Source organism: Triticum urartu, chromosome 4A (genome assembly GCF_056163025.1).
Source record: "Triticum urartu cultivar PI428250 chromosome 4A, HENAU_Tu73, whole genome shotgun sequence".
NCBI classification, from domain to species: domain Eukaryota; kingdom Viridiplantae; phylum Streptophyta; class Magnoliopsida; order Poales; family Poaceae; genus Triticum; species Triticum urartu.
In genome coordinates, this window is record NC_141876.1 from 525,387,260 (window position 1) to 525,414,688 (window position 27,429).

At 44.3% G+C, this 27,429-nt stretch overlaps 4 protein-coding genes across 5 annotated transcripts; 1 reads left to right on the top strand and 3 right to left on the bottom strand.

Moving 5' to 3' along the window:
- The first annotated feature begins 1,739 nt into the window (after positions 1-1,739).
- Positions 1,740-2,618, top strand: LOC147976392 (uncharacterized). The gene is made up of 2 exons (XM_087520844.1): positions 1,740-1,811; positions 2,085-2,618. The coding sequence occupies exons 1-2, from the start codon at positions 1,740-1,742 to the stop codon at positions 2,616-2,618; spliced, it is 606 nt and encodes a 201-aa protein (XP_087376970.1).
- Positions 2,619-4,288: 1,670 nt separating this feature from the next.
- On the bottom strand, positions 4,289-13,171 carry LOC125552474 (uncharacterized). 2 transcript variants are annotated; one of them, XM_087518760.1, is made up of 6 exons: positions 12,524-13,171; positions 11,599-11,865; positions 10,528-10,573; positions 8,498-10,435; positions 5,294-8,141; positions 4,289-5,215 (listed from the first exon to the last, which is right to left on the bottom strand). In XM_087518760.1, the coding sequence occupies exon 5, from the start codon at positions 6,657-6,659 to the stop codon at positions 5,901-5,903; it is 759 nt and encodes a 252-aa protein (XP_087374886.1). In that variant the 5' UTR covers positions 6,660-8,141; positions 8,498-10,435; positions 10,528-10,573; positions 11,599-11,865; positions 12,524-13,171; the 3' UTR covers positions 4,289-5,215; positions 5,294-5,900. The 2 variants fall into 2 exon arrangements, with proteins under 2 accessions (XP_087374886.1, XP_087374887.1); XM_087518761.1 differs by having other exon boundaries at positions 5,294-10,435.
- Positions 4,491-5,690, bottom strand: LOC147976393 (uncharacterized). Its single transcript, XM_087520845.1, has 3 exons — positions 5,294-5,690; positions 5,083-5,215; positions 4,491-4,965 (listed from the first exon to the last, which is right to left on the bottom strand). Exons 1-3 carry the CDS (start codon positions 5,688-5,690, stop codon positions 4,491-4,493), a joined length of 1,005 nt encoding a protein of 334 aa, XP_087376971.1.
- A 6,992-nt stretch (positions 13,172-20,163) lies between the features above and the next one.
- LOC125554061 (expansin-A24) lies at positions 20,164-21,519 on the bottom strand. The gene is made up of 3 exons (XM_048717678.2): positions 21,226-21,519; positions 20,794-21,118; positions 20,164-20,725 (listed from the first exon to the last, which is right to left on the bottom strand). The coding sequence occupies exons 1-3, from the start codon at positions 21,368-21,370 to the stop codon at positions 20,416-20,418; spliced, it is 780 nt and encodes a 259-aa protein (XP_048573635.1). The 5' UTR covers positions 21,371-21,519; the 3' UTR covers positions 20,164-20,415.
- Positions 21,520-27,429: the final 5,910 nt, after the last annotated feature.

Below are 27,429 nucleotides of genomic sequence, written 5' to 3' on the forward strand. Positions count from 1 at the left end.
ACAATTAACTAGTAAAAAAAATACTAGAAATCTGCATGTCCCCTCCCCTCCTAAGATCTACCACCATCCGTTCTGAACTTCATGGACGTTCTGCTCCTCGACCTGGAAGAACAGCTCAGTGTTTGTTTTCCTTCCGGATCGTCCTGAGCAGCTCCGTGATCTCCCTGTTGAGTTCAGCCACCTTTTCATCAGCCGCCGCCCGCTACCGGGAGAGTTCAGCAGCTTTCTCCTCCACCACATAATCGCACTTCCTGCGGATCTCGAACACTTCGTCGGGGGTTCCAGGGTGGAGGGGCTGCTTCCGCAGCCGGGCGATTTCCGGCTGGGGATCACACCTGCTTAGCCCTACGGTTAGCTCGCCAATGCCTCGATTCCACTTGCTCAGAGCTCCGCCTAGCAGGGCGATCTCCTTGCCGAGCTCGGCGAGCTTCCTGTCGTCCGCCCCCGGCCACTGGTCACCGAAGTACTCGTCGCCGAACTGGCGCACGTCGTCCCTGAATTCGCCGTAGCGAGGCTTGCGTCTTTCAGCGTACCGATCGGCAATGTACTTTAAACCAAACGGGGCCGCGCTGCAGAGGACGATCCCCGTCAAGTAAGCGGCCAAGTAACATGCGCCGTGTTGTGAGGGGTCCTTGGTTATCTGCTCAGGCAAATGGGCCATTGCGCCGCCGGAGAAGCGCCGGATCTGGCCGAAGCCGCGGCGGCCGACCCCGCCGCTGCTGTCGCTGACGACCTTCAGAGTCCCGCTGAAGCTGCTGGCTTTGCCGGTTCCGCCACCGCCGACGGCCTTGACGATCATCCTGGAGGCGCCCACCCCCATACGAGCGCTCAACGCCGAGAGCGCCATTGTTGACTCGCCTTGCCGGCCGGGTACGCCCGTACGTGCTATCTGATCTTTCGCTGAATATAAATGAGCTGGAAACCCTGGCTCCGATATATATGGCCCACGTGGTGGTCGAGATGTGTTCCCCAAGTTTTCCGCTTCGTGTTGGGCGGAGTGAATAGCAAAAAACTACCACATTACGGGCTATCGTTCCGAAAAACTACCGCTTTTTTATTTTTTTCAAAAAACTACCACAAAAGTGGTTGGCTGTTTCAAAAAACCCAAGTGGCCGAACGGTTAAGTTTTAACTGGGGTTATGACATGTGGGGCCCGCCCGTCAGGGTTTTGTCGGCCACAGTGCTCACGGCGCGCGGGTGACGGCCGCTAGGGCGCGCGGGCCGTCCCGACCAGGTCAAAACGGATCCGGCCCTCACTCTGTCTCCCTCGCGCTCACTCACTCTCACTCTCCCCCTCACTCTCACTCTCCCCCCTCGCTCTGTTTCCCCTGGCCGAGCTCTCCATCATCGCCGACCACCTCAGTTCCTCGTCGCCGGCCAGGATGCCTTCTTGGAATGATGGGGATGAGAGCTCCGACGACAGCATGGGGGCAACCTGATGGACATGGAGTACTTTGTAAGCCTCATCCTCCTCCTCTCTGTCATTATCTAGGGTTAGGGTTAGGGTTGAATCGATTTGGGAATGAGGGTTGATGAGCTGTATATTTGTATGGATGGATTCGTTTGGTTTGGTTATCCATTAGTTTTGATCTAGGGTATGGATGGCACTGTGATGTCTGATCTGACCTTGAGCAAGGCAAAGCTTGACTCAAGTTGAACTAGTTGATGCATTGGTTCTGATCTACCTTTTATTGCATGTAGGACACACCTGACACCATCCCTGAGCCACTCTGCACGATATGAAGCCTAGGAAGTGTGTTGCTTTTGAAGGTGCTAACACTGGGAGGAGGTTCTATGGATGCCCTGTTCAGGTGAGTAATTGAGTATGCTGGGTGGATTCAGTTATGCCTAGTGGATTCAGTTAATGTCTAGTGGATTCAGTTATGCCTAGTGGATTCAGTTATGCCTAGTGGATTCAGTTATGCCCAGTGGTTACTGAATTTGTACATTAACTCTGTTTGAACTGAATTTAGTACTGAATTTATGGTTACATGTCCTCCTTGTGTACCAATCCTCTTTTTGAATTGAAGTTAGAACTGAATTTATGCATTTTCTGAAGTATGTGTTCTCTGATCAAACTACAGGGAGGTGTGAATTGTGGTGTAGTTCAGTGGGTTGATCCTGCCTGGCCTGATGTACTTAAGAATTGCCTCATCAAGTTGTGGGAAATGTTCCATGAGCAAAACCTTGGAAGGATTCAAGACAAGCATGCATATGAGGATGAGGTTGCCAAGTTGAAGAAGGACTATGATCATCTCTGCACTGAGTATCATAAAATGGTTGATGATGTTAGCAAGATGTTTGACTGGCAGGATGGTGTTGGCAAGATTAACTACCAAAAAGCAATGGATGCTGAGAAATTTGAGAAGCAGAAGGAAGAGCTAGAGCTGGAGATGAAGATGGAGAAGCTAAGGCTAGCAAAAGAACAGAGGTGTATCCTTCAGGCCCAGGCAGACATAATTCACAACACCAAGAAGGCAATGAAAGAGATAAAGGTGGACAGGGATCTTCTTGCACAAGAGAAGACAGAGCTTGAGAAAGTAGTTGCTGATCTGCTGAATGCTGGCCATGGGAGCAAGGAAAAGCTTGAGAAAATCAAGGCCATACTGGAGACTTGAAGATTTGGACAATGGTGGTTAAGTAAGTAAGGTGGCCTACACATATAACAGGCCTTGCAAGATGATGGTAGGAGTATATTTTGTGCAGTCCTATATGAACTGTTTAAGTTATGGTAACTAGAGTGGTGGAGAACCTTTGCTAAGTCTGGCTTATGTTATTGTACTGTTAAGAACCTATCTATCTTAAGTAATGCAGTGAAGAACTGTTTTATTTCTTTAGGTTGTTTTCCTGAAAGTAGCAATGCTGAACTAGTATATTTTTGGGCCTAAAACCATTATGTACACATTGTGGGCCTAGACTGGGCTGTTTTATTACTCCACCTACCTACCACCAACCATTAGTAGTCTATAAAGCCCACCCCTTGAGTGAAACCGCAGTCAATCCCCCCATCCCCACCCTTCTCAACCCCCCAGCCGCCAAAGAAACCCTAGAATCCAAGGGAGAGATGGATCCTGGAGAGGTCATAGATGGAGAAGAAGAGGTGCCCAGGCAAGCCAGGCGCAAAGATGCAAGGAGGAGGGCGAGAAGGCAACTTGCTGAGATGATCCTTGCAGCACGCAACCGCAAGGACATAGAGCAGTTCCTGGAGGCATTCCCCCTGGTTCCAACCCTAGTGATGATGATATCATCTACTGGGCAAGGAGGAGGGCAAATTTCCATCCCTTTCAGGTCACTAGGAAGAGGTGTACTAGGATTTTGTACCCATGATGCTGTTGTTATGTTTCTGTGTTCCTAGATCTGTCTTTCTATCTATGTGATGTTTGAAGTTGGTGTAAGAACAATGTTGAATGAGCTATGTATGTGATGAATCAAGTTGTCTATGATGCAATGCAAAGTATGAAGCTGGTGAAAGAAAAATGTTGAATGATCTATCTATGTGATGAATCAATCTGTCTATGATGCAATTTATGAGTGAATCTTTTATCTATATTTGTATGTATGAATGAATTGATCTGGTGGATCTTGATGTTTTAAGTTAGATATGTTATGGTTTGGTCAGATGGCCATATCTTGTTGTTTTAGGTTTGATCTCTTAGGGTTTGGTGCTTAGATGGGCAAATCTTGATGTTTTAGCTTTGATATGTTAGGTTTTGGTCCTAAATAGCCACTTTGGGGTTGGTCGACAAGTAGCCACCCAAAGTGGCTAAATTTGGGTGGCTTTAGGGTTGGTCGACAAGTTCCACCCCAAAGTGGCCAAATGTGGCCACTTTGGGGTTGGTCGACAAGTAGCCACCCAAAGTGGCCAAATGTGGGTGGCTTTAGGGATGGTCGACAAGTAGCCACTTTTGGGGTTGGTCGACAAGTAGCCACCCAAAGTGGCCAAATGTGGGTGGCTTTAGGGATGGTCGACAAGTAGCCACTTTTGGGGTTGGTCGACAAGTAGCCACCCAAAGTGGCCAAATGTGGGTGGCTTTAGGGTTGGTCGACAACTAGCCACTGTTGGGGTTGGTCGACAAGTTGCCCCCCAAAGTGACCAAATTAACCTAATCATATCAATCAATTATCAACAAAATAAATCACTTGATCTACATAACAATGCTCAGCATAAGAAATAATTTCATATGAAACAATTCATAACCTAGGACATATCAACAAAATAGAGCTTGACAACAGATAACTTAATTGTTCCAAGCAGTTCAAACACAGACTATATAACTTAATTGTTCCAAGCAGTTCATACATAGACCACATAACTTAATTGTTCAAATGAAAACAGAGTTCACTGCAAATAACACAAATAGCAAGCATGCCTAACAAGCAGAGTTCAAGGCATAAAGCATAGTTGAGTGCAACACATTCAATGGTTGCCACTGGCTGTGAAATACAAAGCAAGTTTTCTTGGGGCCTTCCTCTTCCTCTTAGAACCAACATCAGCTTGACCTGATGTTGATGCTGCCCTTGGAGCATTGAAACCTCTTGCACTTGACCTGGTGTTCTTTGCTGGAGATGATGCACTTGACCTGGTGTTGTTGGCTGGTGCTGAAGCAGGTGGTGGGTTCTTTCTCTTTCTTGATCCACCTGTTGAAACTGCAGTAGATGTGGTTGCCCTTGTTGTAGCAGATGTGGTTGCCCTTAGGGATGCCATTCAACCACATGTAGGCTGGTTCACATGCTGCTTTCAAACCTGCCATTCCTTCTTTGTGACCATGTTCAGTGAAGGAATAGCTAGCTTTGTCAACCCATTTCTTAAGTTCTTCTGCTCTAAAGCCAGCTGACTGGAAGTTGGCATATATGTGTCTTAGGCAATATCTTTGTGGGGATTGAGGAAATACTTCATTAATTGCTTTAAGAAGGCCCTGTTGTTTGATTACATAAGGTAGTAATGAGATAACTATAGCAGCATTGCTATGTGCATAAGAATAATACAGAGTCAGAGAAAATACCTTCTGCCTGTCAGACATGATGGTGTAGTTCCCAAACTAGTTGCTGGTGCCAATGCATACTCTAAGTTGGTTTAAAAACCAGGTCCAGTTAGGCCCATCCTCTTTGTCAACCACCCCAAAAGCAATTGGGAACACATTGTTGTTCCCATCTCTCCCAGTTGCTGCCAATATCTGCTGGCATGTGGATAACTTGATGAAGCAACCATCGAGTCCTGCATAAACAGAGATAGTTAGGGCAAAATTGAATAACTTGATTACATTTCTAACATGATTAAATCACTGATTTGTACCTATGAAAGGCCTACAACCAGCAAGAAATCCATCTTTTGATGCCTGGAGGCAATAGAACATGTACTTGAACCTTTCTGTGGGGGCTGGGTTCAAAGGATCCTCAAAAGTTGTCACTATGCACCTGCTTCCAGGGTTTGTGTCAAGCACACATTGTAGGTAGTCCCTCAACCTCAGATACTGCTTTCTATGATCACCTTGCACAACATCAACAACCATCAGTCTTGCCCTATATGCCAAACTCCTAGGTACATGCACCCCAAACTTCTTCTTAGTATGTTTGAGAACTGTCTCTACATCAGCCTTTACATTTGATCTAACTGTGTCCTCCACAGCTTCTGCAACCCATTCAGCAGTAACCTTTATACTCTCTCCACAAGCTCCACAACTATGATCCATGTGGCACTTCTTGATTGTGAATGTATCTTCATGGGCTACTTTGGATGCAGTCATGAAAAATTCACATCCATTCTTCCTCTCTAGGCACCAAACAATAACCCTTGATGGTTCATTCCTATGGTACTGAAAGTTTCTCAAAGTCCTAACATGAAAATTTCTCAATGCCTTTCTAAACTCATACACATTGGTGAAGCAAAGGTCCTTGCACAGCTACTCATGTGCATCAGGTACCTTTGGGTCATACCATTTCCTCTCTTTCTTCTTCTTCTTCAATCTTCTCTTCCTTCCAGAAGGTAGTCTTGGAGTCTCCCCATCTGAGTCAGAAATGCCCACATCACCAGGGAAGCAATACTCATCAGCTTCAGGTACAAAATCTTGAAACTTTGGGATCTCTGGCTGACTGTGAGCTCTGGAAGTTGGACCTGGATTTGCTGCTGCTCTTCTCACAGGCTTGAGTTTCTCAGGCCTGCATTTTTCCACAACTATTTCCTCTCCACTGTCAGCCTCTTTCTCCTCCTGCCAAAACTCTGAAACATCACTGTCACCTTCAAACTGTGGTCTGTCTTCTACAACATCTCTTTCTTCTTTATTTCCAATATTTTCTTCACCTCTCTTCCAAGCCTTGTAAGACATCTTTATCCCTCTATAGTCACCCCTATCAATCTCAAAGTCTGAGGATGATTTGTCAATATCATCATCCTCTTGACTAGCAGCCTGTCCATCATCATCTCCACCATTAGCTTCTGAAATGTTGAAGTTACAGCTTTGCTGTGTGTTCAAATTAACTTCAAGCGGGTGGACCACTCCATCTTGTGACAGACTTAACACAAAACCAGAACCCCCCGCTGGACTGCCTATTGGAATGTGTTCTTCACAAACATTGTGAGCCCTGTTACAATCAACATCTCTATCTTCATTTGCCTTGGAAACAATGATATTGAGCACTGTGAAATCTGAGTGGTCTATCATTTCTTCAACTGCATCTTGACTGTCCAGAAGAAATAAACATTCCTATTCAATCCCTTGTTCTTTTACCCAGTACATGTAGTCATCTGACCCATAGCCTTCAGTCTCAGTAAGTGCTATCAAGTTCAAAAATGTGATGTCTGAAACAGAAAACCTCCTTTCCATATTATCTCTGCCCTGGAAATGCAGCCTAACATCCCAAATTTCATCATCCAGCTTGCATTAAATAATATGTTATTTGAAAAGCCCAACTAACTAAGTGTTTTTTGGTACAAAAATTCAGTGCACACTAACTATAAAGTACAGTAAGGAATCTGAATCCAACAAATGCTTCTTTGAATCCACCATGCATTTCTACTAAATCTAACTAATCCTTCAGTGCTAAGTGATACTGTTGCATCCAAAACATGCCACAGAGTGTTTGCTCAACTATTATTCAGTGCATGTTCATGTTCTAAGATGAATCACAGCAGCATCAACCTAGGGTTTGGTCAAAAAACTAACTAAATTATGTTATGTTGTTTGAAATGAACAAGCAGAAATGCAGAAACTGTTGAAGGAGCTCATAAGAGGAAAAAACTTACTCCACCCCTCCAAATGCAGAGGCCCAGTGCTGGGAGTTGGCCGGATCTGCCTGCACGGCGCTAGCAAGAGACCTCGCTGCTCTGTACTCAAGCGAGAACTGGCAATCATCAGGCGACGGCGGTGTAGCCTGTGGCGTAGGAGCCTGCATCAGAGCTGCAGCCTATGGTGTCCGCTGCGGTGGCGGCGGCGCCGCCGGCTGGGTTGCGAAGCTACCACTCCCCAGCCAGTTATCAACCTCTGAGAACTCGCCGCCTCCATCCCCCCTTCCACCTCCACCCATTGAATGGCCGCCATGGCCTAGTTTCGCCGCCGCCGCCACCATCAGAGAGGGAGGCGCGCACGAGAGAGAGGGAGACAGAGAGGGGGAAGACAGAGTGAGGGCGGGCCGGATCCGTTTGACCTGGTCGGAACGGCCCGTGCGCCCTAACGGCCGTCACCTGCGTGCCGTGAGCACTGTGGCCGACAAAACCCTGACGAGCGGGCCCCACATGTCATAACCCCAGTTAAAACTTAACCGTTCGGCCACTTGGGTTTTTTGGAACAGCCAGCCACTTTTGTGATAGTTTTTTAAAAAATTGAAAAAAGCGGTAGTTTTTCGAAACGATAGCCCGTAATGTGGTAGTTTTTTGCTATTCACTCTGTTGGGCGAAGAACAGATTCGAATTCGGTCTGATCAAAGACACGTCCTTGTGCCGAATAGCATGTGGGATTGAGACCAGATACAATACTGGACGCGTCTAGCGAGCAGCCGTGCGCTCGCTAGCGCTCCTCGGCAGCCGGCTGTATTAGGAAATTTTTTGTCCCATCTCCTGATTAGGAAAGTCCGCTGATTCCAGAGACCAAAATCAAAAAGCATCATCCACTCGCCTTCACGCTGGCCCAAGTTCTTTTCCATGTGCTCTGCCATGCCAGTAATAAAGCAAAAAGGCAATTAATTGCATTCCAAAAAATTCAAAAAGCTATAACTTTTGAATTACATGTCAAAATTAAAATCCGTTTTCACCATCGGAACCCTTGCGGCGGGGTCTTTAAAAGTAGACCCCATTTATATATGTTTTGATGAACTTTTTTCATTGCCAACTGGTTGTACTAGATGGTGCAACTTTTATACTATGAGATGCAACTATTTTTTAGACCACCGTTTGTGCTACCACAACCAATTATAATACAACGTGGTGCAATTTTAGTGCTACATGAACCAACTTCACGTAATGAGCAGTTGGCCGAGCGGAAGTAGAGGGAGGAGAGAGGCGTACTAGGCAGCATCAATCAAGGTAAGTTCCCTTCTGGCTCCAGATCCTCCCTCCTTCACTTCCCCTTCCCCTTTGCCTCTGGATCTACCACCAATCTTCTCCTAATTGAAGGGAGTAGCAACAGTAGTCTAATGTCTCTGTAATTAAACACCACTTTGTGCAAGTAGACCCAGTAGCAAAACCAACTTCTGCCTGGATGTGTGCAAATAGACACAAGGGAGTAGTTTTGCAAAAAAAAATGTGCAACAAACAGCCTAGACTAGAAACATGGAGTGGATGTAGTGTCTGTGCAAATAGAAGCCCTTATTTGTGCAACTAAATCGTGGATCCAAGCCAACTTTTCCTACAATGTGTGCAACCAACAGCCAAAACTATAAAGGAGTAAATATATGTGCACACTAAGCATTAATCCAAGGACATCTTTCCTGCAAAATATGTGCAACAAACAGCCCAGACTAGAAAGATGGATTGGGTGTACTGTTTGTGTGAAAAGAAGCACATATTTGTGCAACTAAGCCATTAGTCCATAACCAACTTTCCTGCAATATGTGTGCAAAAAAACATCCCAGGCTAGAAAGATGGACTGGGTGTACTGTTTCTGAACATATTTGTGCAACTAAGCACGGGTCCAAGCCAACCTTTTTATGCAAATGTACAACAAAACAGCCCAGACTGGAGACCATCTGTTCTAATCTTTTGGCTGTTGGTTGCACACATTGCAGGAAAAGATGGTTTTGGATCCATGTTTAGTTGGCACAAATATGGGCTTCTATTTGCACAGACACTACATTCACTCCATCTTTTCCTGCAAAAAATGTATACAACCAACACACATACTAGATGAAACTAAAAAAGACTGGGTTTGCTGTCTGCAAATATAAACATATAATTGTGCAACTAAACTTGTATCCAAATCCCAACTTTTTCTATAAATGTGTGCAACAAAGAAACTAGACTAGAAAAAGCACAAGAACAATATTAAAAATGAGCGTACAAATAGGCTTGTCTCACACAAATTGCAAATAGGGGGACTATGTTCTATATGATGTTACTAAAAGTAAATAGGAAAGAAGATGAAATTATTTTTCTTGTCATGAGAAAAATGTGCCAAAGGTGATCACATTCCGACTTGAGCACATGCGGTTTTGCAAAACAAAAGGAGCCAAAGGTGATTAGTTAACACTGCACACAAAATATATGTTCTTCTGAAAAACTAGATAAAAAGGTTGACGATGCCAACTTGATATTATGTTAGTTGTGCAACTACAAAATGCAGAGGATGCCAACTAAAATAGTTACTCTTGTGCAACTAGAAAGGTTGAGGATGTTAACTAGTTAGATGATATTGTGTAACTAGAAAGTGCTCAGGATGCCAACTAATTAAATACTCATGTGCAACTAGAAAGGCTGAGGGTGCCAAGTCATTAGATACTCTTGGGCAACCCTCAAAAATTTGAAGATGGGACTAAAAAAAATAGTTACTCTTGTGCAACTAGAAAGGTTGAGGATGTCAATTACTTGGATAATGTTTGTGCAAGTAGAAATGCTGAGGATGCCAACTAATTGAATACTATTGTGCAACTATAAATATTGAGGATGCCAATTAATTAGATACTCGAAAAGAAATATTCAGTGCTTGCATGACCAATCAAAAATTGCACATTCAGGTTTCAGCTTCTAGAAGAAATGTTGAGGGTGTCAACGCAGCTACAAAAAGACTAAGGATGTCAACTAGTTGGATGGTATTGTGCAACTAGAAATGCTGAGGATGCCAGCTAATTAGGTACTCTTGTGCAACTAGAAAAGTATGAGGATGCCAACTCATTTAGATACTCTTTGGGACACGTCATCATCCTCTCCATCCCCGTCATTATCAGTGCCACATGGTTCCTGCTTAGCACCCCGTTTTGAGTCCCGCCGAGAGGTCCTATTTGGAGAACCCTACAATGAACAAAAAAGATTGAACTACTGAGAGGGTAAAAGAGAAGAGCATAATTAATGGTCATGGGATAAAAGAAAAAGAAAATATGAACCTTTGTTTCACTGCCAGGCACCTCTCCTTCACCAACCAATTTGTCTCTGCAAAACAGAAAAAGAACAAACATATTTGTAAAATTAACAAAATTGCCACCCAGAAACAGTTATACTACTTGGTTGGCAAGTCAATCAAAACAACTTGGATAAGGGGACCTGCCTAGTTGCAAAAAAGGCTACAAAAGGCCTTTGTATCACCGTGTGATCCACATCGTTTGCATGCTCACTGTGCAACTAAAAAAATAGCAGCCTTAGAAAGACTACCCTGGTTGAATTAAAATAAAAGTTGCACATGATTTGCTGCCTAGTTGTACAAAAAAACTGCCAGCCAAAAACAAAAAATTCCATCAAAAACAAAAAGTTAGGTTGGCTATTTTTAACATGAAGTTGGCGAGTTCAATATAACAGGTTGCACAAGGGAAGCTGCCCCGGTTGCACAAATGGCTAAAAAACATTCACACAAAATCTGCGAAAACTTCTAAATAACTAACCCTAAGACCCCTAACGTTGCAACATCGGACAAGGATGTCCCGTGTTGATACTGCCCAGTTTTTGGTGGACATGCATGGAGTGGCGGTTCATAGTACAACTCCAAATAAGACACTACAATCACAACTGAAAAGAACGTATGAATAAAAATATGTTGCTTTGGTGCAAGTCTGGTAATAAAAATGTTTCAGTGCTCCGACGTCCTGTGGCGGAGACGTTATCTAGCCGACATAGTATCACTGCATTATGCAACTTCTCAATGGTCGTATCCAACTGAGAACTACTATGTGTGCAACTACAACTACTGTGGATACCAACAAAAATGTGAGTAGCAAAAAAAAGATAAACTTAAGCAAAATCATCATCTAGCCAACTTAGTATGGCTGTGTTGTGCAATTTCGCAATGATCGTGTCCAACTTAGACTACAACCATGACCAACTTAGTACAACTGTGTTCTATCAACACTACCAAAGCCCTCCCACCTTGCTCCTCCCCTAAACAAAAACTCTGGTGACTCAGAACTCGCCGGGATCACTCTCACACGTTAGCACACACTGAGAAAAAGAGCAACACAAAGCACCTGCGGGGAGGTATGCTTCTCACTTTCTCATCTCCAGCTCAATACAACACTGCATCCAGCTCTAGAGCCAATCCATCGATCACATTTCGCTCGCTGTGACGATGTGCATTCTCCTGGATACCAATCCTCAATATTCTATCCACACTATTGTCAATCCCGGTTTGATTGCTGTCACAATGTGCATGCTCCTTGACACCTAGCTCCACTTTGATATTCCTGCTCTGCCTGACCTGATAATGTTGTACCAAGACCTCCTCCGGCATGCACCTCACATAGAAACGGGTTAATGAGAAGATCAAGAAGATGGCTGGTGTACAAAACCTCAAAACACTGTAATGAGGTTCAAAACAGTGTATTCTCTATTAAGCTGAACTGATTTGGGTTTTCAGGTTCCGAATTTTACCACTAGCATTAAACTGAAGAACAACAGCATCAAAACCAATACTTTCCATATCAAGGTTCAGTGTGGATTTTTTTACTTACGAAATGATTTCCCCCCAACAAACAACTAGGTTCAGGAAAAGCTTCTAGCATCTGTGCAGAGACTGGTATATACAACAACTCTTACTGATTGTCTATAATAATCCTACAATAGTTCAGACTATTTCCATGTCCTAACTGAAAATGATTTAGCGAAAGTTTCAGTAAACTGTTCTTCAGACTAGTACAGTAGTTTCGAACACTGTTTTCCAAGCACAAGGAGATTAGCACTGACTCAACTGCAAACAGCACTGCTATACACACGATTTTATACACACGATTTGTGGACGACGCTAAAATTACAGCGTACGACGCATGGCAGCAGCACTGGTGCATCGTTGGATATGATTGTCGGCTGTATGCCATGCGTGCAGTTTCGGCTGCACATCAGTTTGGAACTGCAGATATGAGGAGAAGAGTAGGGAGTTTAAGGCCTCGATCTGACCAGGCGTCCCGGGCGTGACGACGATGATGTGGAAGAGCGGGCAACAAAGTGAGCACCGGGAAGCATCCATGTCTCGGCCACCCCCAAATGCCTCCGAGCGAGCGAACCCAGTAGCCTCCACATGCGCGTGTGCCCTGTAGAAGACCTTCCGGAAGACATGGAGCTCGATGAGTGGCCTGTGGAATGCGGCGGCGCCGCCGGCGGCAGCCGTCCTGGTAGCAACGTCCTCGCCGAAGGTGAACTAGATGGCGTCGAGACGGAGCGAGATTCGATCCCCGCGGCTGTAGCGCACACACCTAGGTCTCCCTCGAAGCCAAGGCATGCTGGCCGGCCGCGGGGGCGCGGGGGAGAAGGTGGGATCGCCGGCGTCCTCGCCGAAGATGAACTGGATGGAGTCGATCGAGTCGGGGCGAGATCCGAGCCCCGCGGTTGTGGCCCGTGCTTCTAGGGCTCCCTCGGCATGCGGGCGGTTGTCAGGGGAGCGGGGGAGAAGGAGGGCTCGCCGAGGTCGCTGCGGCCGCGGCGGCCGCCTCGCCTCGGCTTGGTGGAGAGAGTGAGCGAGCGGAGGGAAAGAAGGAATCAGAGCCGCTGTGAGCGAGCGGAACAAAGGGTTGTCGGCTAGCGTGGCCGCTCGTTTCCACCAGATGGTGCGCGTGCACTTTTAAGATTTTAGGTACAATACTTCGTTCATCGGCCAATGAGAAAAAGTAAGGGAACACATCTTCGTGTTGGACATCTCACGTGAACGCGCACGATGCCGTTGGATGAGAGAGACACACAGATCTCGAAGCAGAGGAGGAAGACACGTTAGATTTAGGAATCATTCGCTGGAAGTGCATATCGACGCGAACGAATCCCTCACCCTAAAAAGTATTTTTACCGGTGGTGGGAGGTACCGGCGCACCATCCGTCGTCCGTCCTGTTTCATCAAGATTCGTGTTGTTAGACTCTGTATAAGTTGTAAATTGAATCCCACTGCTATACCCGGTCAATACAACGGCACACCTGAGACAAAACAGTGCCTGACAGCTTTTTGCAGAAGAGAGAGAGAGAGTTAGAAGCAAGAGATGTGCGCTGCAGGATCGGATCCTCTAACGTGAAGAAGAGAAGTCATGTAAACTACAATAATCCTGATTTTCCTTCTTTACATCCATAGAATTAAGACTAAAACAACAACAACAACAAGAACAACAACAAAGTCTTTAGTCCCAAACAAGTTGGGGTAGGCTAGAGGTGAAACCCATAAGATCTCGCAACCAACTCATGACTCTGGCACATGGATAGCAAGCTTCCACGCACCCCTGTCCATAACTAACTCTTTAGTGATACTCCAATCCTTCAGGTCTCTCTTAACGGACTCCTCCCATGTCAAATTCGGTCTACCCCGCCCTCTCTTGACATTCTCCGCACGCTTTAGCCGTCCACTATGCACCGGAGCTTCTGGAGGCCTGCGCTGAATATGCCCAAACCATCTCAGACGATGTTGGACAAGCTTCTCTTCAATTGGTGCTATCCCAACTCTATCTCGTATATCATCATTCCGGACTCGATCCTTCCTCGTGTGGCCACACATCCATCTCAACATACGCATCTCCGCCACACCTAACTGTTGAACATGTCGCCTTTTAGTCGGCCAACACTCAGCGCCATACAACATTCCGGGTCGAACTGCCGTCCTGTAGAACTTACCTTTTTAGCTTTTGTGGTACTCTCTTGTCACAGAGAATGCCAGAAGCTTGGCGCCACTTCATCCATCCGGCTTTGATTCGATGGTTCACATCTTCATCAATACCCCCATCCTCCTGCAGCATTGACCCTAAACACCGAAAGGTGTCCTTCTGAGGTACCACCTGGCCATCAAGGCTAACCTCCTCCTCACACCTAGTAGTACTGAAACCGCACATCATGTACTTGGTTTTAGTTCTACTAAGCCTAAACCCTTTTGATTTCAAGGTTTGTCTCCATAACTCTAACTTCCTATTTACCCCCGTCCGACTATCGTCAACTAGCACCACATCATCCGCAAAGAGCATACACCATGGGATATCTCCTTGTATATCTCTTGTGACCTCATCCATCACCAATGCAAAAAGATAAGGGCTCAAAGCTGACCCCTGATGCAGTCCTATCTTAATCGGGAAGTCATCAGTGTCGACATCACTTGTTCGAACACTTGTCACAATATTATCGTACATGTCCTTGATGAGGGTAATGTACTTTGCTGGGACTTTGTGCTTCTCCAAGGCCCACCACATGACATTCCGCGGTATCTTATCATAGGCCTTCTCCAAGTCAATGAACACCATATGCAAGTCCTTCTTTTGCTCCCTATATCTCTCTGTAAGTTGTCGTACCAAGAAAATGGCTTCCATGGTCGACCTCCCAAGCATGAAACTAAACTGATTTTTGGTCACGCTTGTCATTCTTCTTAAGCGGTGCTCAATGACTCTCACCCATAGCTTCATTGTATGGCTCATCAGCTTAATTCCACGGTAATTAGTACAACTCTGAACATCCCCCTTGTTCTTGAAGATTGGTACTAATATACTCCGTCTCCATTCTTCTGGCATCTTGTTTGCCCGAAAAATGAGGTTGAAAAGCTTGGTTAGCCATACTATCGCTATGTCCCCGAGACCTTTCCACACCTCAATGGGGATACAATCAAGGCTTCAGAATTAAGACTAAAACGATTTGAATTAATTTGTAAGTTACAAATCTACTGTATACATTTACAAAAATTACATACAAACAAAATTATGTTGCAATAAAATTAATTTCAGATTTATTTCCACGAACAGTAATTGTGTGCAGTAATATGTCGCTACAGTGTTTTCTACATTATTCCTGACTTTCCTTCTTCATTTTGCACTAACTTGCACTGTAGCTTACCTGACTTCTCTCCTCTATGTTAGAGGATCCGTTCCCGTGCGCTGCATGCATTCTCTGTCTCTCCATACAAATGACTTGTATTTAATTTCATCCTAATTTTTTGCATGATTGGTATTTGTTAAATGAAATATCCATTTTTGAAACTTTTTATATATTGGAATCGTGATGACAAGATCTTCAGAACAAGATCAATCTTGGATATATTTAAACTTCTTTTTATTTTATATATTTCAGTTATATTTGAAATGACTTTCATAAAACACAAAATTGTTTCGCTGTGAAATGGTATTTATTTCACACATTTTAAAAGATGGATTTATGCCCATTCAAAAATTATTTCACTCATTTTCAAAAGATGGATTTAGGCTCATTCAAAACACTAGATTCACTGAATTAAAATACGTATTTCACTTATTTCAAAAAACTAATTTCAATCATTAGAAAAACTCATTTGTTTATGTTCAAAAAACCAATTTCACTCATCTGAAGAAACATATTTCACTCATATGAAGAAAATAATTTGTACTCACTTGTGAAAAGATATTTCACTTAGTTGAGAAAACATATTTCAAAATTGATTTCACTCGATGCAAAGAACTGATTTCAATTATTTCAAAAAACCTATTTCACACAATTCAAAAAGTTATCAAATGGAAAAAAAAATTCACTCACTTCATAAAACAGATTTCGCTCATTTATAAAAAAACAATTTCACTTATTTCAGTTGTTTCAAAAGAGTGATTTCACTCATTACAAAAGATAGATTTCACTTATTTTTGTAATGAGTGAAATCACTTTTTTGAAACTAATTTCAGTTGTATCAAAAAAGTGATTTCACTCGTTACAAAAGATAGATTCCACTCATTTCACTAGTTTCGGAAAACATTTTACACTCACAATATACACACTGAAATATATGTTTCAATTCTTTGAAATAATTTATATCTATGAACTTAGTGAAATTTATTTTTTTGACTAAGTGAAATGTGAAACTCATTATTCTAAATCTAGTTGAAAAATATTCAAGTTTGAACTTGTTCTGAAGATCATGTTGCAAGGAATTTGAATATATAAAAAATTTCAATAACGGATTTCTAATATGAAAGATAGTGACCATCTAAAATTGTAAGCAAAAATAAAAAGATGCATTTGTTTGGAAGGGCAGAGAGAGGAAAGAAGTTGCATGCATGCGTAGAATGCACTGGCAAAAGTAGTACCTGTAGCTGACATACTAGTGCAAAGGTGGACCAGCCATCTGACATCCAACGGTGCTATACGAGAGATGGGTTATGAGAATACTAGTGTTATACGAGAAGTGGGCCACGTGAACGCACGAATCGCAAACCAGAGTAACGGTGGATGGTTTGTTGGTACCTCCAGGAACCGGTAAAAGAGACTTTGCGATCCCTCACCACTCTCCCTATCTCGTCTCCCACCGCCACTGCCACACACACCCCACTCACACTAGGAGGATAGGGAGAGAGTGGAATGTGTGTGTGTGTGCGCGCGCACGCGCGTGTGTATGCGTGTTTTTGCCATGGGCAATACATTAGGTCGGTAATTTTTGTTAACTTAGGCACAAACAACAAGGTCAAACTAGTGGCAAATCTATTATATAGACCACGCCAAATCTGTCTAACATTCTAGGGAAAAATCTTTCTTTTTCACATAGCTTGGCATATGTGTCACGGTTGTCATGATCTACATAGTTATTCTTGCCATGATATTTATTGTCTTACAAAACAGCATGGCTAATTAACTCCTTTTTGCCAATAGCTTCTGTCTCCTTAGGTCCCACTTTTTTTAATACATAACAGGGTTTCCAAGTTGTGTTTTGTCATGATCAATTCAATATGACGGATTTAATTGTTTGCCATCATGGCGAACTTACACATATTTATTCCACTAATGGCAAATTTACTTTAGGTTTCATGGTCAAATTTAATTCATAGATCATGGCAGTTTAGTTTATGGATCATTGCAAACATGTTGGGATCGTGGCAGTTTTATTTTTACCATTGCAATTTTTATATTTTGGACCAATTCAAAATTTAACTTAAACCTTGACAATAAAATTTGCACCATGCCAATTTTATTTGTTAGACCCTGGCAAAATTTATCCATTATTTTGGAACAAGACAATTTTGTTGAACAAACTTTGGTAAATTCCTTTATGTACCATCATGGCGAACGTACACATATTTATTCCACTAATGGCAAATTTAGTTTAGGTTCCATGGTCAAATTTAATTTATAGATCGTGGCAGTTTAGTTTATGGATCATTGCAAACATGTTGGGACCGTGGAAGTTTTATTTTTACCATTGCACTTTTTATATTTTGGACCAATCCAAAATTTAACTTAAACCTTGACAATAAAATTTGCACCATGCCAATTTTATTTGTTAGACCATGGCAATTTTATCCATTATTTGGAACATGACAATTTTGTTGAACAAACTTTGGTAAATTCCTTTATGTACCCCCTTGTTGAACAAACCATGGTAAATTCATTTTGTAGGCCATGACAATTTTTTTAAATGTTTATTATTTTTTGTACCATGTCAATTTTTATTGGACCTACCATGGCAATTTTTATTTTTCAAACCATTGTAAATTAATATAGAATCAGATTTATTGACACATAAAAAATCCTTCTCATAAGCACACAATTTTTTTTGAATGCAGAATTTTCCATGTGCACTACAAATATTTCAAGAATTCGCCATGATTTATCCAAAACAAAACATAATATATTTTTCTCATTTTTGGTTTAAAACAAAATTATAATGTTTTTTTCCTATCAAGTATGCTGAATTTATGCTTTATAACTTTGGCAAATTTTGTTGTGTACAAGATGATTTTTTTTAATATGGTCTTTTTTACCTACATCATGGGAAATCTTTTTTACTTTTCATTTTTTTCTTGCACATGGGATTGGTGATTGGGCCAGGAGGCCTATCAAAGGGCATGTATGCCTTTGGGTTGACGCGGGGGGTTTACTGTTCGCGTGTGGGAGTGTCTCGAGGGAGCCGCTTATTCGCGTTGTCGTCGTTCCAAATATGACGTTTGGTGGTTATTCGAGTCCTAAAGTAAAAGATGCAACTGAGAAGCAGGGGGTACGCGAATTTTTAAGTCGAGGGGGCGTCACGTTAAGAGACCAGGGGGGTCTTTGGACACGAACACACGATATACCCAGGTTTAGGCCCTTGATGTGGGTAAAATCCCTACTCCCTGCCTTGCTCTATTCTTATATACTAGATGATGCCCCGCACGTTGTTGCGGAAATATTTTGCAATATTTCAATGATGTTTTGGTTATATGAAACATGAATATTTAAAATAATAGTTTGTGAACTAATATAAGAATTAAATGTAAATAGCATGACAGGATGGAATTTTCAATGCATGCATGCTTGCATGTTGAGGTGGATTTTTATTATGCATACTTGTATGTTGAGGTTGGCCTTTTTTCATGCATGTTAAATGATGAGGGGCATGCTTGCATGTTGAGAGAAATATATTAGTGGGGCTAGCTATTTAGATATAGAAGATATGAAACATGAATATTTAAAATAATAGTTTTTGAACTAATATAAGAATTAAATGTAAATAGCATGATAGGATGGAATTTTCAGTGCATGCATGTTTGCATGTTGAGGTGGATTTTTATTATGCATAGATGTATGTTGGGGTGGGCCTTTTTCCATGCATGTTAAATAATGAGGTGACATGGTTGCATATTGAGAGAAATATGTTAGTGGGGGCTAGCTATTTAGATATAGAAGATGTGGAGAATAGAAAAGATTACAATGTCGGGGGAGGGGGGGGGGGAGGGGGATATCAATGAGACAGAGTATCTCGACGAAATGACACGGCGGAGATTCAGGCGATAAGTGTGAAATCCTTTCTAGGTGGTCTAGACTACAATGGTGCAGGAGAAGGTCACCCTTTATGATGTCCCTGGTGCCCTTATATAGAACTACTTGTGGGAGGCTTCCATGTGGGTGCATAGGGCATATAGGGCTTGGAGTCTTGCCCTTACGTCTTTTTAGGATGCATGTAGGGTCTTTCTTCCTTATTCGTAGACTCCTCCCTTTTTCTGATATGTTGTATGGTGGTATCCCTCCTTCCAAGGTGGTGGCGAACCTTTTGGTGTCACTGGGATGTCTCGAGCTCTCGGGGTTCGTCTTGGCAGCAAAGGCAGATAGGTTGATACGGGATTTAACTTATCATCGACACACCACAATTGTGATTGCCACCCCCACCGACACTAGAGTGGGAAGCTAGGTCTTATAGGAGGTGGACCTAGACCACTCCGTTACAAAGAGGACGACAAGCACAAATGTTCTGTGCTGCCGGCACGCTGATCGAACCCATGCTACTTGTTGTTGACACACTGGACCCAAGCAGGTCACAACAATGTTGACCCCAAACACCCGCTCATGCACACCAAGAATACTACGACCGACACCAAATAGTCAGTGCTTCCAAGGCGATGCCTTGAAGAAGAAAGTAGGCGACCCATGCTATATATTGTCAGTTGTAAGAGAACTATTTCTCGGCCGATTTCAAATAGTCATTTCTTAGTTGAGCCGTTAGATGTCGAATTCTCTGCTTTTGCACTTACATGAATCTCAATGTTAAGCTAAAATGCTTCTTATTGTTATCTTAAAATTAATTAGTTCAATTATTTGTTAGTCACCGAAGGTAGAGGTACAACCAAACCGATAAAATAAACATTCAAGGTAACTCCATAGAACCAGACGTGTTTTATATGCACCAGCCAAATTAATATAAGCGCAACTATGAGTACAACAAGTTAAACACATACTACATACAAGGATGTTGGAGTTACAATGTTACGTGTGGTGACCAACCAATGGATATATCCATACAAGTAGTGCTTAAATTAATATAGAGTATTTTTAAGCACCACACCAGAAATAAATAAATTTAGAAAAAAAAACAACCATTACTAGATTGTTCTGTCGAGAGTGTTCAATTAAAACTGTAATTTGCTCGCAAATGTTTGCCCAAATGTCCATCCAGCCGGCACAATATTGTTAAACACAAGCGTCCGCCCATCCGTGCTGGTCAATCTGAATGAGAGCATCTTCCCGGTAAGATTAGCTAGAGATTGCCAGTTCGCGCCCCAGTTACGAGCCATTGGCGCCCATGTGTCTGAGTCAGAGCTCTTGATATCCATGGATTTGATCGAGCCGTCTGCTGCGACGTTGAACACGTTAACTAGGTTAAAATAATCGTGACCAGCAATCTTGAACCGCACCCCACCCTTCTTCACGCATGGAACCCTGCAAAAATTGGTTTTAGTAACTTGCAGACAGGCACATAGCAGTGGTAAATACTCATCCGTAGCTACCTCTGGTACATGACAGGGATGATGCCACCCTTGTAGACACCAATCTTCTCCCAGGCCGGCTGCGCCATGTCGAAGTGCGGTCTCGGAGGATTGCACCATCCTCCATTGTCACTCGGGAGTGCATAGTTAGGCGGGCAGAGGTTCGTGGCCGTGATTGTCACGGTGACACCGGGTTTGCAGAACATCGGGTCCGCAAGCTTGCGGTCACAAGCAATCTTGTAGCACTGACCGCATGACGCGCCGTCGTTGAAGAGCGCCTGGCTCAGCGCCGCCGTCCGCGTCCCGTAGCCCGCCGAGTACAGGTTGCCGTATCCACACGCCCCACCTGCGTTGAATCGAGCGTACGTATGCTTTCAGAACAGGCAGAACGAGATGTGGTATTCACTGTTCTATTGGCCTATACAGGGATTTTGAGATAAGCTAGTTACGTACCCATGGTGTCGGAGGCATCAGCGCCGCCGTAGAACGTGGCATGCGCCCTCAGCCATGTCGGTGCTTTGTCCGCGGCCATGGCCAACCCAGAGCACGCGAACATGAGAGCCACCACCGCAATAGCTCGAGCTGGAGCCGACGCCATGTCTGTCGCTGGATGCCCCTGCAAACTGAACTCGCGGACTAATCTGTACGTAGGTGATGTAGGAAGCTGTGTGTTCTTGGGATGATTATGTGCTTGTTCGTGTATCAGCCAGGATTTGCTTCTGACGGTTAGCTGTGTGATGATGTTTGGATGAATGTGTGTGTGCGTATATATAGCCTTTGCTTGTGATCAACCGACCGTAGGTGGAGGGACTCAGCAAGGTCATCAGTCATCACGAAAGGAGAGGGTAGCGTGCGCTTGTCGAGCCGCACCATGGCTTACGGGCTAATCCAAATTAATATTGTATATGCGCGCAGACACGTATGGTCCATTTGTGTTTGCCTTATAATACCAACTATTTATCGGTATCTGCCTGACACTTTCTGAAGAAATGGACGGCGTTTCGCGATTTTCAAGTGCTTGCTTGACGTTTCACTTTCAGGGGTGATATTTGCACGACTTTTTTGACTGTTATATAGTTCTGGGTATTCCATCCACGTTTCGCTGCGTCCGTCTGCGAAAGGATGTGTCTCCTCTGTTCCTTGAATCGAACGGATCACCGCACCTGGTCCTAAACATCGGCGGCGCCCGTGGGCATGCCGGAACGTAATGGTTTGTTCCTCAAGAAACAGAGAGTTGTCCTTGAGGCAGTGCAGGGTGCGTAATCTAACTAGATTAATCGTCTGCGAAGAGCAACTCCAACGCGGCGATTTAAACGGATACACATTTCATTCGCCTTTTGTCCGTTTGAATTGATCAGTTGGAGGGTTGTTTCCGTTTTTTCGTTTGGATCGACGCATGCATCCAATGCCGACCCGGCATAATCTCTCGCACGTGGACTTAAAAAAAATACAAACACGCTCAAACTTAACATAATTAAACATTAAACGCTAGTCAACCGCCGCCCAAAGTCCATTTAAGCATTAATAAAACATAAAAAAAATTGTGCCTCCCCGCGCGCTATCCTAGGTGTCATCGTCCTCCCCTGGGCCGATTAGGTCGATCAACGCTGGCGCCGGGCCAGCCAAGGGGAATGCTGCCTTCCAGGCCCACGCCACCTCCTGCGTCGGCTGCACTGCTATGCCGCGGCGGGCGCGCTCCTCCTCCTCCTCCCGTGCCCAGCGGCGCTCCACCTGCATCCGCCGCTCGCCCTCGGCGTGCTCCTCTATCAGCGCGCACCCTCCATTGTTCGAGGTACACCGTCTCTTGCTCCGGCGTCACGCCGAGCCACATGGGCGGCGTGTGGACCCACTCGCGGAGCTGGCCGGTCCATTGGTATCGCTCCCGCTCGGGCTCCGTGGGCGGCGGCTCAACCTTCGGCTCGGGGAGTGTGGCGACGGCGCGCGAGGGGGGGGGGGAGGGGATGACATAGTCGCCGGCCGCTGACAACACGAGGGCCTCCTTTAGGCCCTCCCAGTGCGCGTCCTCGTCGCGCCTGCTCTCCTCCAATGCGCACTGCATCGCCGCCTCCAGCGCGGCCTGGTAGGCCACCTCCTTCTCCTCCTGCCACTTGACCTCCGGGGGCGGTGGTGGGATGGCGGGGTTGAGCTACATGCCGCGGCGGCGCTCCTCCTCATGCTCCAGCGCGAACAAGACCTCCCAGTTGGGAGAGTCTGGCACGTACGCAGGGAACCGCAGCTGCTCCGGCGTCAGTAACTCGCGGCGCCTGCGCACCTCCTTGGTGTGCGCCCGCACCAATCGGGCACCGCCAGCATCGAGATGCGGTGCAGGTCCAGATGACAACCATGTGGCAGGTTGACATCTGGATAGGGCAGTGGCTGGAGGTACTGCCAGTGCCATCACGCCTGGTGCACCGGGATGTACAGTCGCTCCCTTTCCTGTGGCAGCCCGCCGTGTTGAGGAGCCGGCAACGGCGACGTGCGGGACGAGCTGGCGCTGAGGCAGAGCTTCCCTTTGTCCTTGGCGAAGAACCCCGTGGCGAGCTAGGGTTTGGCCGTCGCCAGCGAGGGGGCAAGCTTGGCTAGATGTGGACAGGGAGAGGGAAGTGGATGAGCCCCCCCCCCCCCCCCCCCCGCACGCTTGCATTAGAAAGGAGGTGACCCACAACTTCCACCCACTGCTAGGCGGGCCCGAGGTAGGTGACTGTGTTTAATACGATTGCGGACGGTGGTTGGGCGACCGACAAGTGGGGCCACAACGGACACTGAACATACGCGTTTTGGGTTTGGGTGTGTGCGTTGGGCCAGAGTTTTGATCCGTTTCGATCCAAATAGACACGCTCGGATAGTTTAGGTCACCCAGTTGGAGTTGCTCTAAGTTTCGTCAATCATCGGAGATTCCATAGTGTGGTAGTAACATGAGGTTACAAACTTAAAACGAACGGGAAAAGCATATACGTACCAAGCGGTGACTAGTTTTTTGTTAATATTTTGATGAATTGCTTACCATATGTGTCATGTGGTGGTCTTTTTTTCTTTATAATTACAATAATGAAGACAAAAGATTTGTCCCATCTATTAATTCAACAATTAAGTAGATAAAATTGCTACTTGTGATCCGTGTTGGAATTTTTCCCGAAGAGGAGGTGAGATACAGTACAGTAGACACAAATATTTACCTCATGAACAACACCTGCATACACAAAAGTAAATACTTGCACCCAACGCGGGCAAGAGGGTTGTCAATCTACTTGAACTCATTACTTGCAATGATCAAATCTTGTATAGGTAGATGGATAAACTACAAAACAAAATAAAAGTAATAAAATTGCAGCACCGTATTTTTGGATTTTATAATATGATAAAGGTAGACCCGGGGCCGTAGTTTTCACTAGAGACTTCTCTCTCGAACACATAACATACGGCGGGTGAATAAATTACTATTAGGCATTGATAGAAATGTGCATAATTATGACGATATCCAAAGCAATGATTATGTATATATGCATCACGTCCGAGACAAGTAGACCGACTCCTGCCTGCATCTACTACTATTACTCCACCAATCGATCACTATCCAGGGATGACATGATGTATCTATGGTATTAAGTTCATGAAAAACGGAGTAACGCCTTAAGCAAGATGACATGATGTAGACAGAGTAAACCCAACCAATAAGAATAAACTCCATCATTTTACCCTTAATGACAACAATACAAATATGTGTCTTGTCCTCTTCTGCCACAGGGATATAGAGCACCGTAAGATTGAACCCATCACAAAACATCTCTCCCACTGAAGATAAATCAATCTAGTTGGTCAAACCAAATGGCTAAATCGGAGAGAAATACAAAACTATAACAATCATACATAATAAAGTTCATAACAGACTCAATTACTTCTCATGAATATTCAGATCATAAACCCACAATTCATCGGATCCCCACAAACACAACACAAAAGAAGATTGCATCGAATAGAACTCCAAGAACATCGAGGAGAACATTGTATTGAAGTTCAAAGAGAGAGAAGACACCATCTAGCTACTAGCTATGGACCCATAGGTATGTGATACGTCTCCAACGTATCTATAATTTTTGATTGCTCCATGCTATATTATCTACTATTTTGGACATTATTGGGCTTTATTATCCACTTTTATATTATTTTTGGGACTAACCTATTAACCGGAGGCCCAGCCTAGAATTGCTGTTTTTTTTGCCTATTTTAGGGTTTCGAAGAAAAGGAATATCAAACGGAGTCCAAACGGAATGAAACCTTCGGGAACGTGATTTTCTCACCGAACATGATCCAGGAGACTTGGACCCTACATCAAGAAACAAAGGAGGAGGCCACGAGGTAGGGGGGCGCGCCTACCCCCTCAGGTGCGCCCTCCACCCTCGTGGGCCCCCTGTTGCTCCACCGACGTACTCCTTCCTCCTATATATATCTACGTACCCCCAAACGATCAGATACGAAGCCAAAACCCTAATTCCACCGCCGCAACTTTCTGTATCCACGAGATCCCATCTTGGGGCCTGTTCCGGAGCTCCGCCGGAGGGGGTATCCATCACGGAGGGCTTCTACATCAACACCATAGCCCCTCCGATGAAGTGTGAGTTGTTCACCTCAGACCTACGGGTCCATAGTTATTAGCTAGATGGCTTCTTCCCTCTTTTTGGATCTCAATACAATGTTCTCCCCCTCTCTTGTGGAGATCTATTCGATGTAATCTTCTTTTTGCGGTGTGTTTGTTGAGACCAATGAATTGTGGGTTTATGACCAAATCTATCTATGAACAATATTTGCATCTTCTCTGAAGTCTTTTATGTATGATTGGTTATCTTTGCAAGTCTCTTCGAATTATCAGTTTGGTTTGGCCTACTAGATTGATCTTTCTTGCAATGGGAGAAGTGCTTTGCTTTGGGTTCAATCTTGCGGTGTCCTTTCCCAGTGATAGTAGGGGCAGCAAGGCACGTATTGTATTGTTGCCATCGAGGATAACGAGATGGGGTTTTCATCATATTGCATGAGTTTATCCCTCTACATCATGTCATCTTGCTTAAGGCATTACTCCGTTTTTATGAACTTAATACTCTAGATGCATGCTGGATAGCGGTCGGTGAGTGGAGTAATGGTAGTAGATGCAGGCAGGAGTCGGTCTACTTGTCTCGGACGTGATGCCTATATACATGATCATACCTAGATATTCTCATAACTATGCTCAATTCTGTCAATTGCTCAACAGTAATTCGTTCATCCATCGTAAAATACTTATGCTCTTGAGAGAAGCCACTAGTAAAAACTATGGCCCCCGGGTCTATCTTCATCATATTAATCTTCTAATACTTAGTTATTTCCTTTGCTTTTATTTTACTTTGCATCTTTATCACAAAAATACCAAAAATATTATATTAGCATATCTATCAGATCTCACTCTCGTAAGTGACCGTGAAGGGATTGAAAACTCCTTTTCGCGTTGGTTGCGAGGAGCTATTTGCTTTGTGCAGGTACAAGGGACTCGCGCGTAGCCTCCTACTGGATTGATACCTTGGTTCTCAAAAACTGAGGGAAATACTTACGCTACTTTGCTGCATCATCCCTTCCTCTTCGGGGAAAACCAACATAGTGCTCAAGAGGTAGAAGTATGTGGTGAACAATTCATGCATCATCTAAAGGCGGCAAGGATGATGTATAAGGCCTTCGTGATTGATTTCCCTACGACAGAATACCGGAAAAGGTCTCCAGATGGGATCGCGGAAGAATAGAAACTTGTGGCGGCGGAAAAAGGGTTTCAGGTGGCTCTTTGTTGGTTTCCCAATATTTGAGAATTTATAGAGGTGGAATTTGGTCAGACAGAGCCTCGTGGGACCCACAAGGTAAATAGGACGCCCCCAGGGCGCACCTTGTTTCCTTGCCATCTCCTCGATTGTCGTCTGATCTCCTCCTGAATCTTTTAGGGTCTCTCTTGTCCTGAAAAAAATGTCAAAAAGTTTTGTAGCGTTCGGACTCCGTTTGGTACCGACTTTCTAGAAAACCAAAAACAAGCGGAAAACATCAACTAACACTAGGCACTGGTTTAATATATTAGTCCCAAAAAATGATATAAATAGCACAAAAAGTCATATAAAGAGTCCAAGATTGATAATATAATAGCATAAAACAATCAAAAATTATAGATACGTTGAAGACGTATCAAGAATTTCCTAGTTAATTATGTCTCAGGGCTAACCAAACAAAAACTTGCTCACCACCCATGACGAGGATAGCGCAGCTCCGACTCTAACGGAGTGCTACAAATGAGAACTATGTAAGGCTCGAGCTGTCGAAGTCGATCGAACGAACCACCTATTGCCTGTCATCGTCGCCAGTGGGGCCTGCCACCGCAACTTTGACTTCACAACAGCAAACAAACTGAACAAATGTGTGGACTCACCGGAGTAGAGCTGACTACCGCAACCATTGCAGCGTCTCCAACAACACTCGTCCCCACCATCATCGCCACAAAAATCCCGACGCCTTCATCATTGTCATCCATCAATCACCGCCGTGACCGTCGCAATGATCCCCACATCCTCACGCATCCATTGGACCCTCATCCTAGTGACCAAGAACAATGCCCCTGGAGGGGAGCATGATGTAGAGCAAGGTTTTTTATCG

Excerpts from the sequence above, each read along its gene's own strand:
- LOC125554061 (XM_048717678.2), bottom strand. The coding sequence starts at position 21,370 with ATGGCGTCGGCTCCAGCTCGAGCTATTGCGGTGGTGGCTCTCATGTTC. Across the intron at positions 21,119-21,225 it reads TGATGCCTCCGACACCATGG|GTGGGGCGTGTGGATACGGC; the intron begins GTACGTAACTAG and ends GATTCAACGCAG. Across the intron at positions 20,726-20,793 it reads ATCCCTGTCATGTACCAGAG|GGTTCCATGCGTGAAGAAGG; the intron begins GTAGCTACGGAT and ends CAATTTTTGCAG.
- LOC147976393 (XM_087520845.1), bottom strand. The coding sequence starts at position 5,690 with ATGGATCATAGTTGTGGAGCTTGTGGAGAGAGTATAAAGGTTACTGCT. Across the intron at positions 5,216-5,293 it reads TGGTTGTAGGCCTTTCATAG|GACTCGATGGTTGCTTCATC; the intron begins GTACAAATCAGT and ends CTGTTTATGCAG. Across the intron at positions 4,966-5,082 it reads GATGGGCCTAACTGGACCTG|CAATGCTGCTATAGTTATCT; the intron begins GTTTTTAAACCA and ends TTATGCACATAG.
- LOC147976392 (XM_087520844.1), top strand. The coding sequence starts at position 1,740 with ATGAAGCCTAGGAAGTGTGTTGCTTTTGAAGGTGCTAACACTGGGAGG. Across the intron at positions 1,812-2,084 it reads TCTATGGATGCCCTGTTCAG|GGAGGTGTGAATTGTGGTGT; the intron begins GTGAGTAATTGA and ends ATCAAACTACAG.
- LOC125552474 (XM_087518760.1), bottom strand. The coding sequence starts at position 6,659 with ATGATAGACCACTCAGATTTCACAGTGCTCAATATCATTGTTTCCAAG.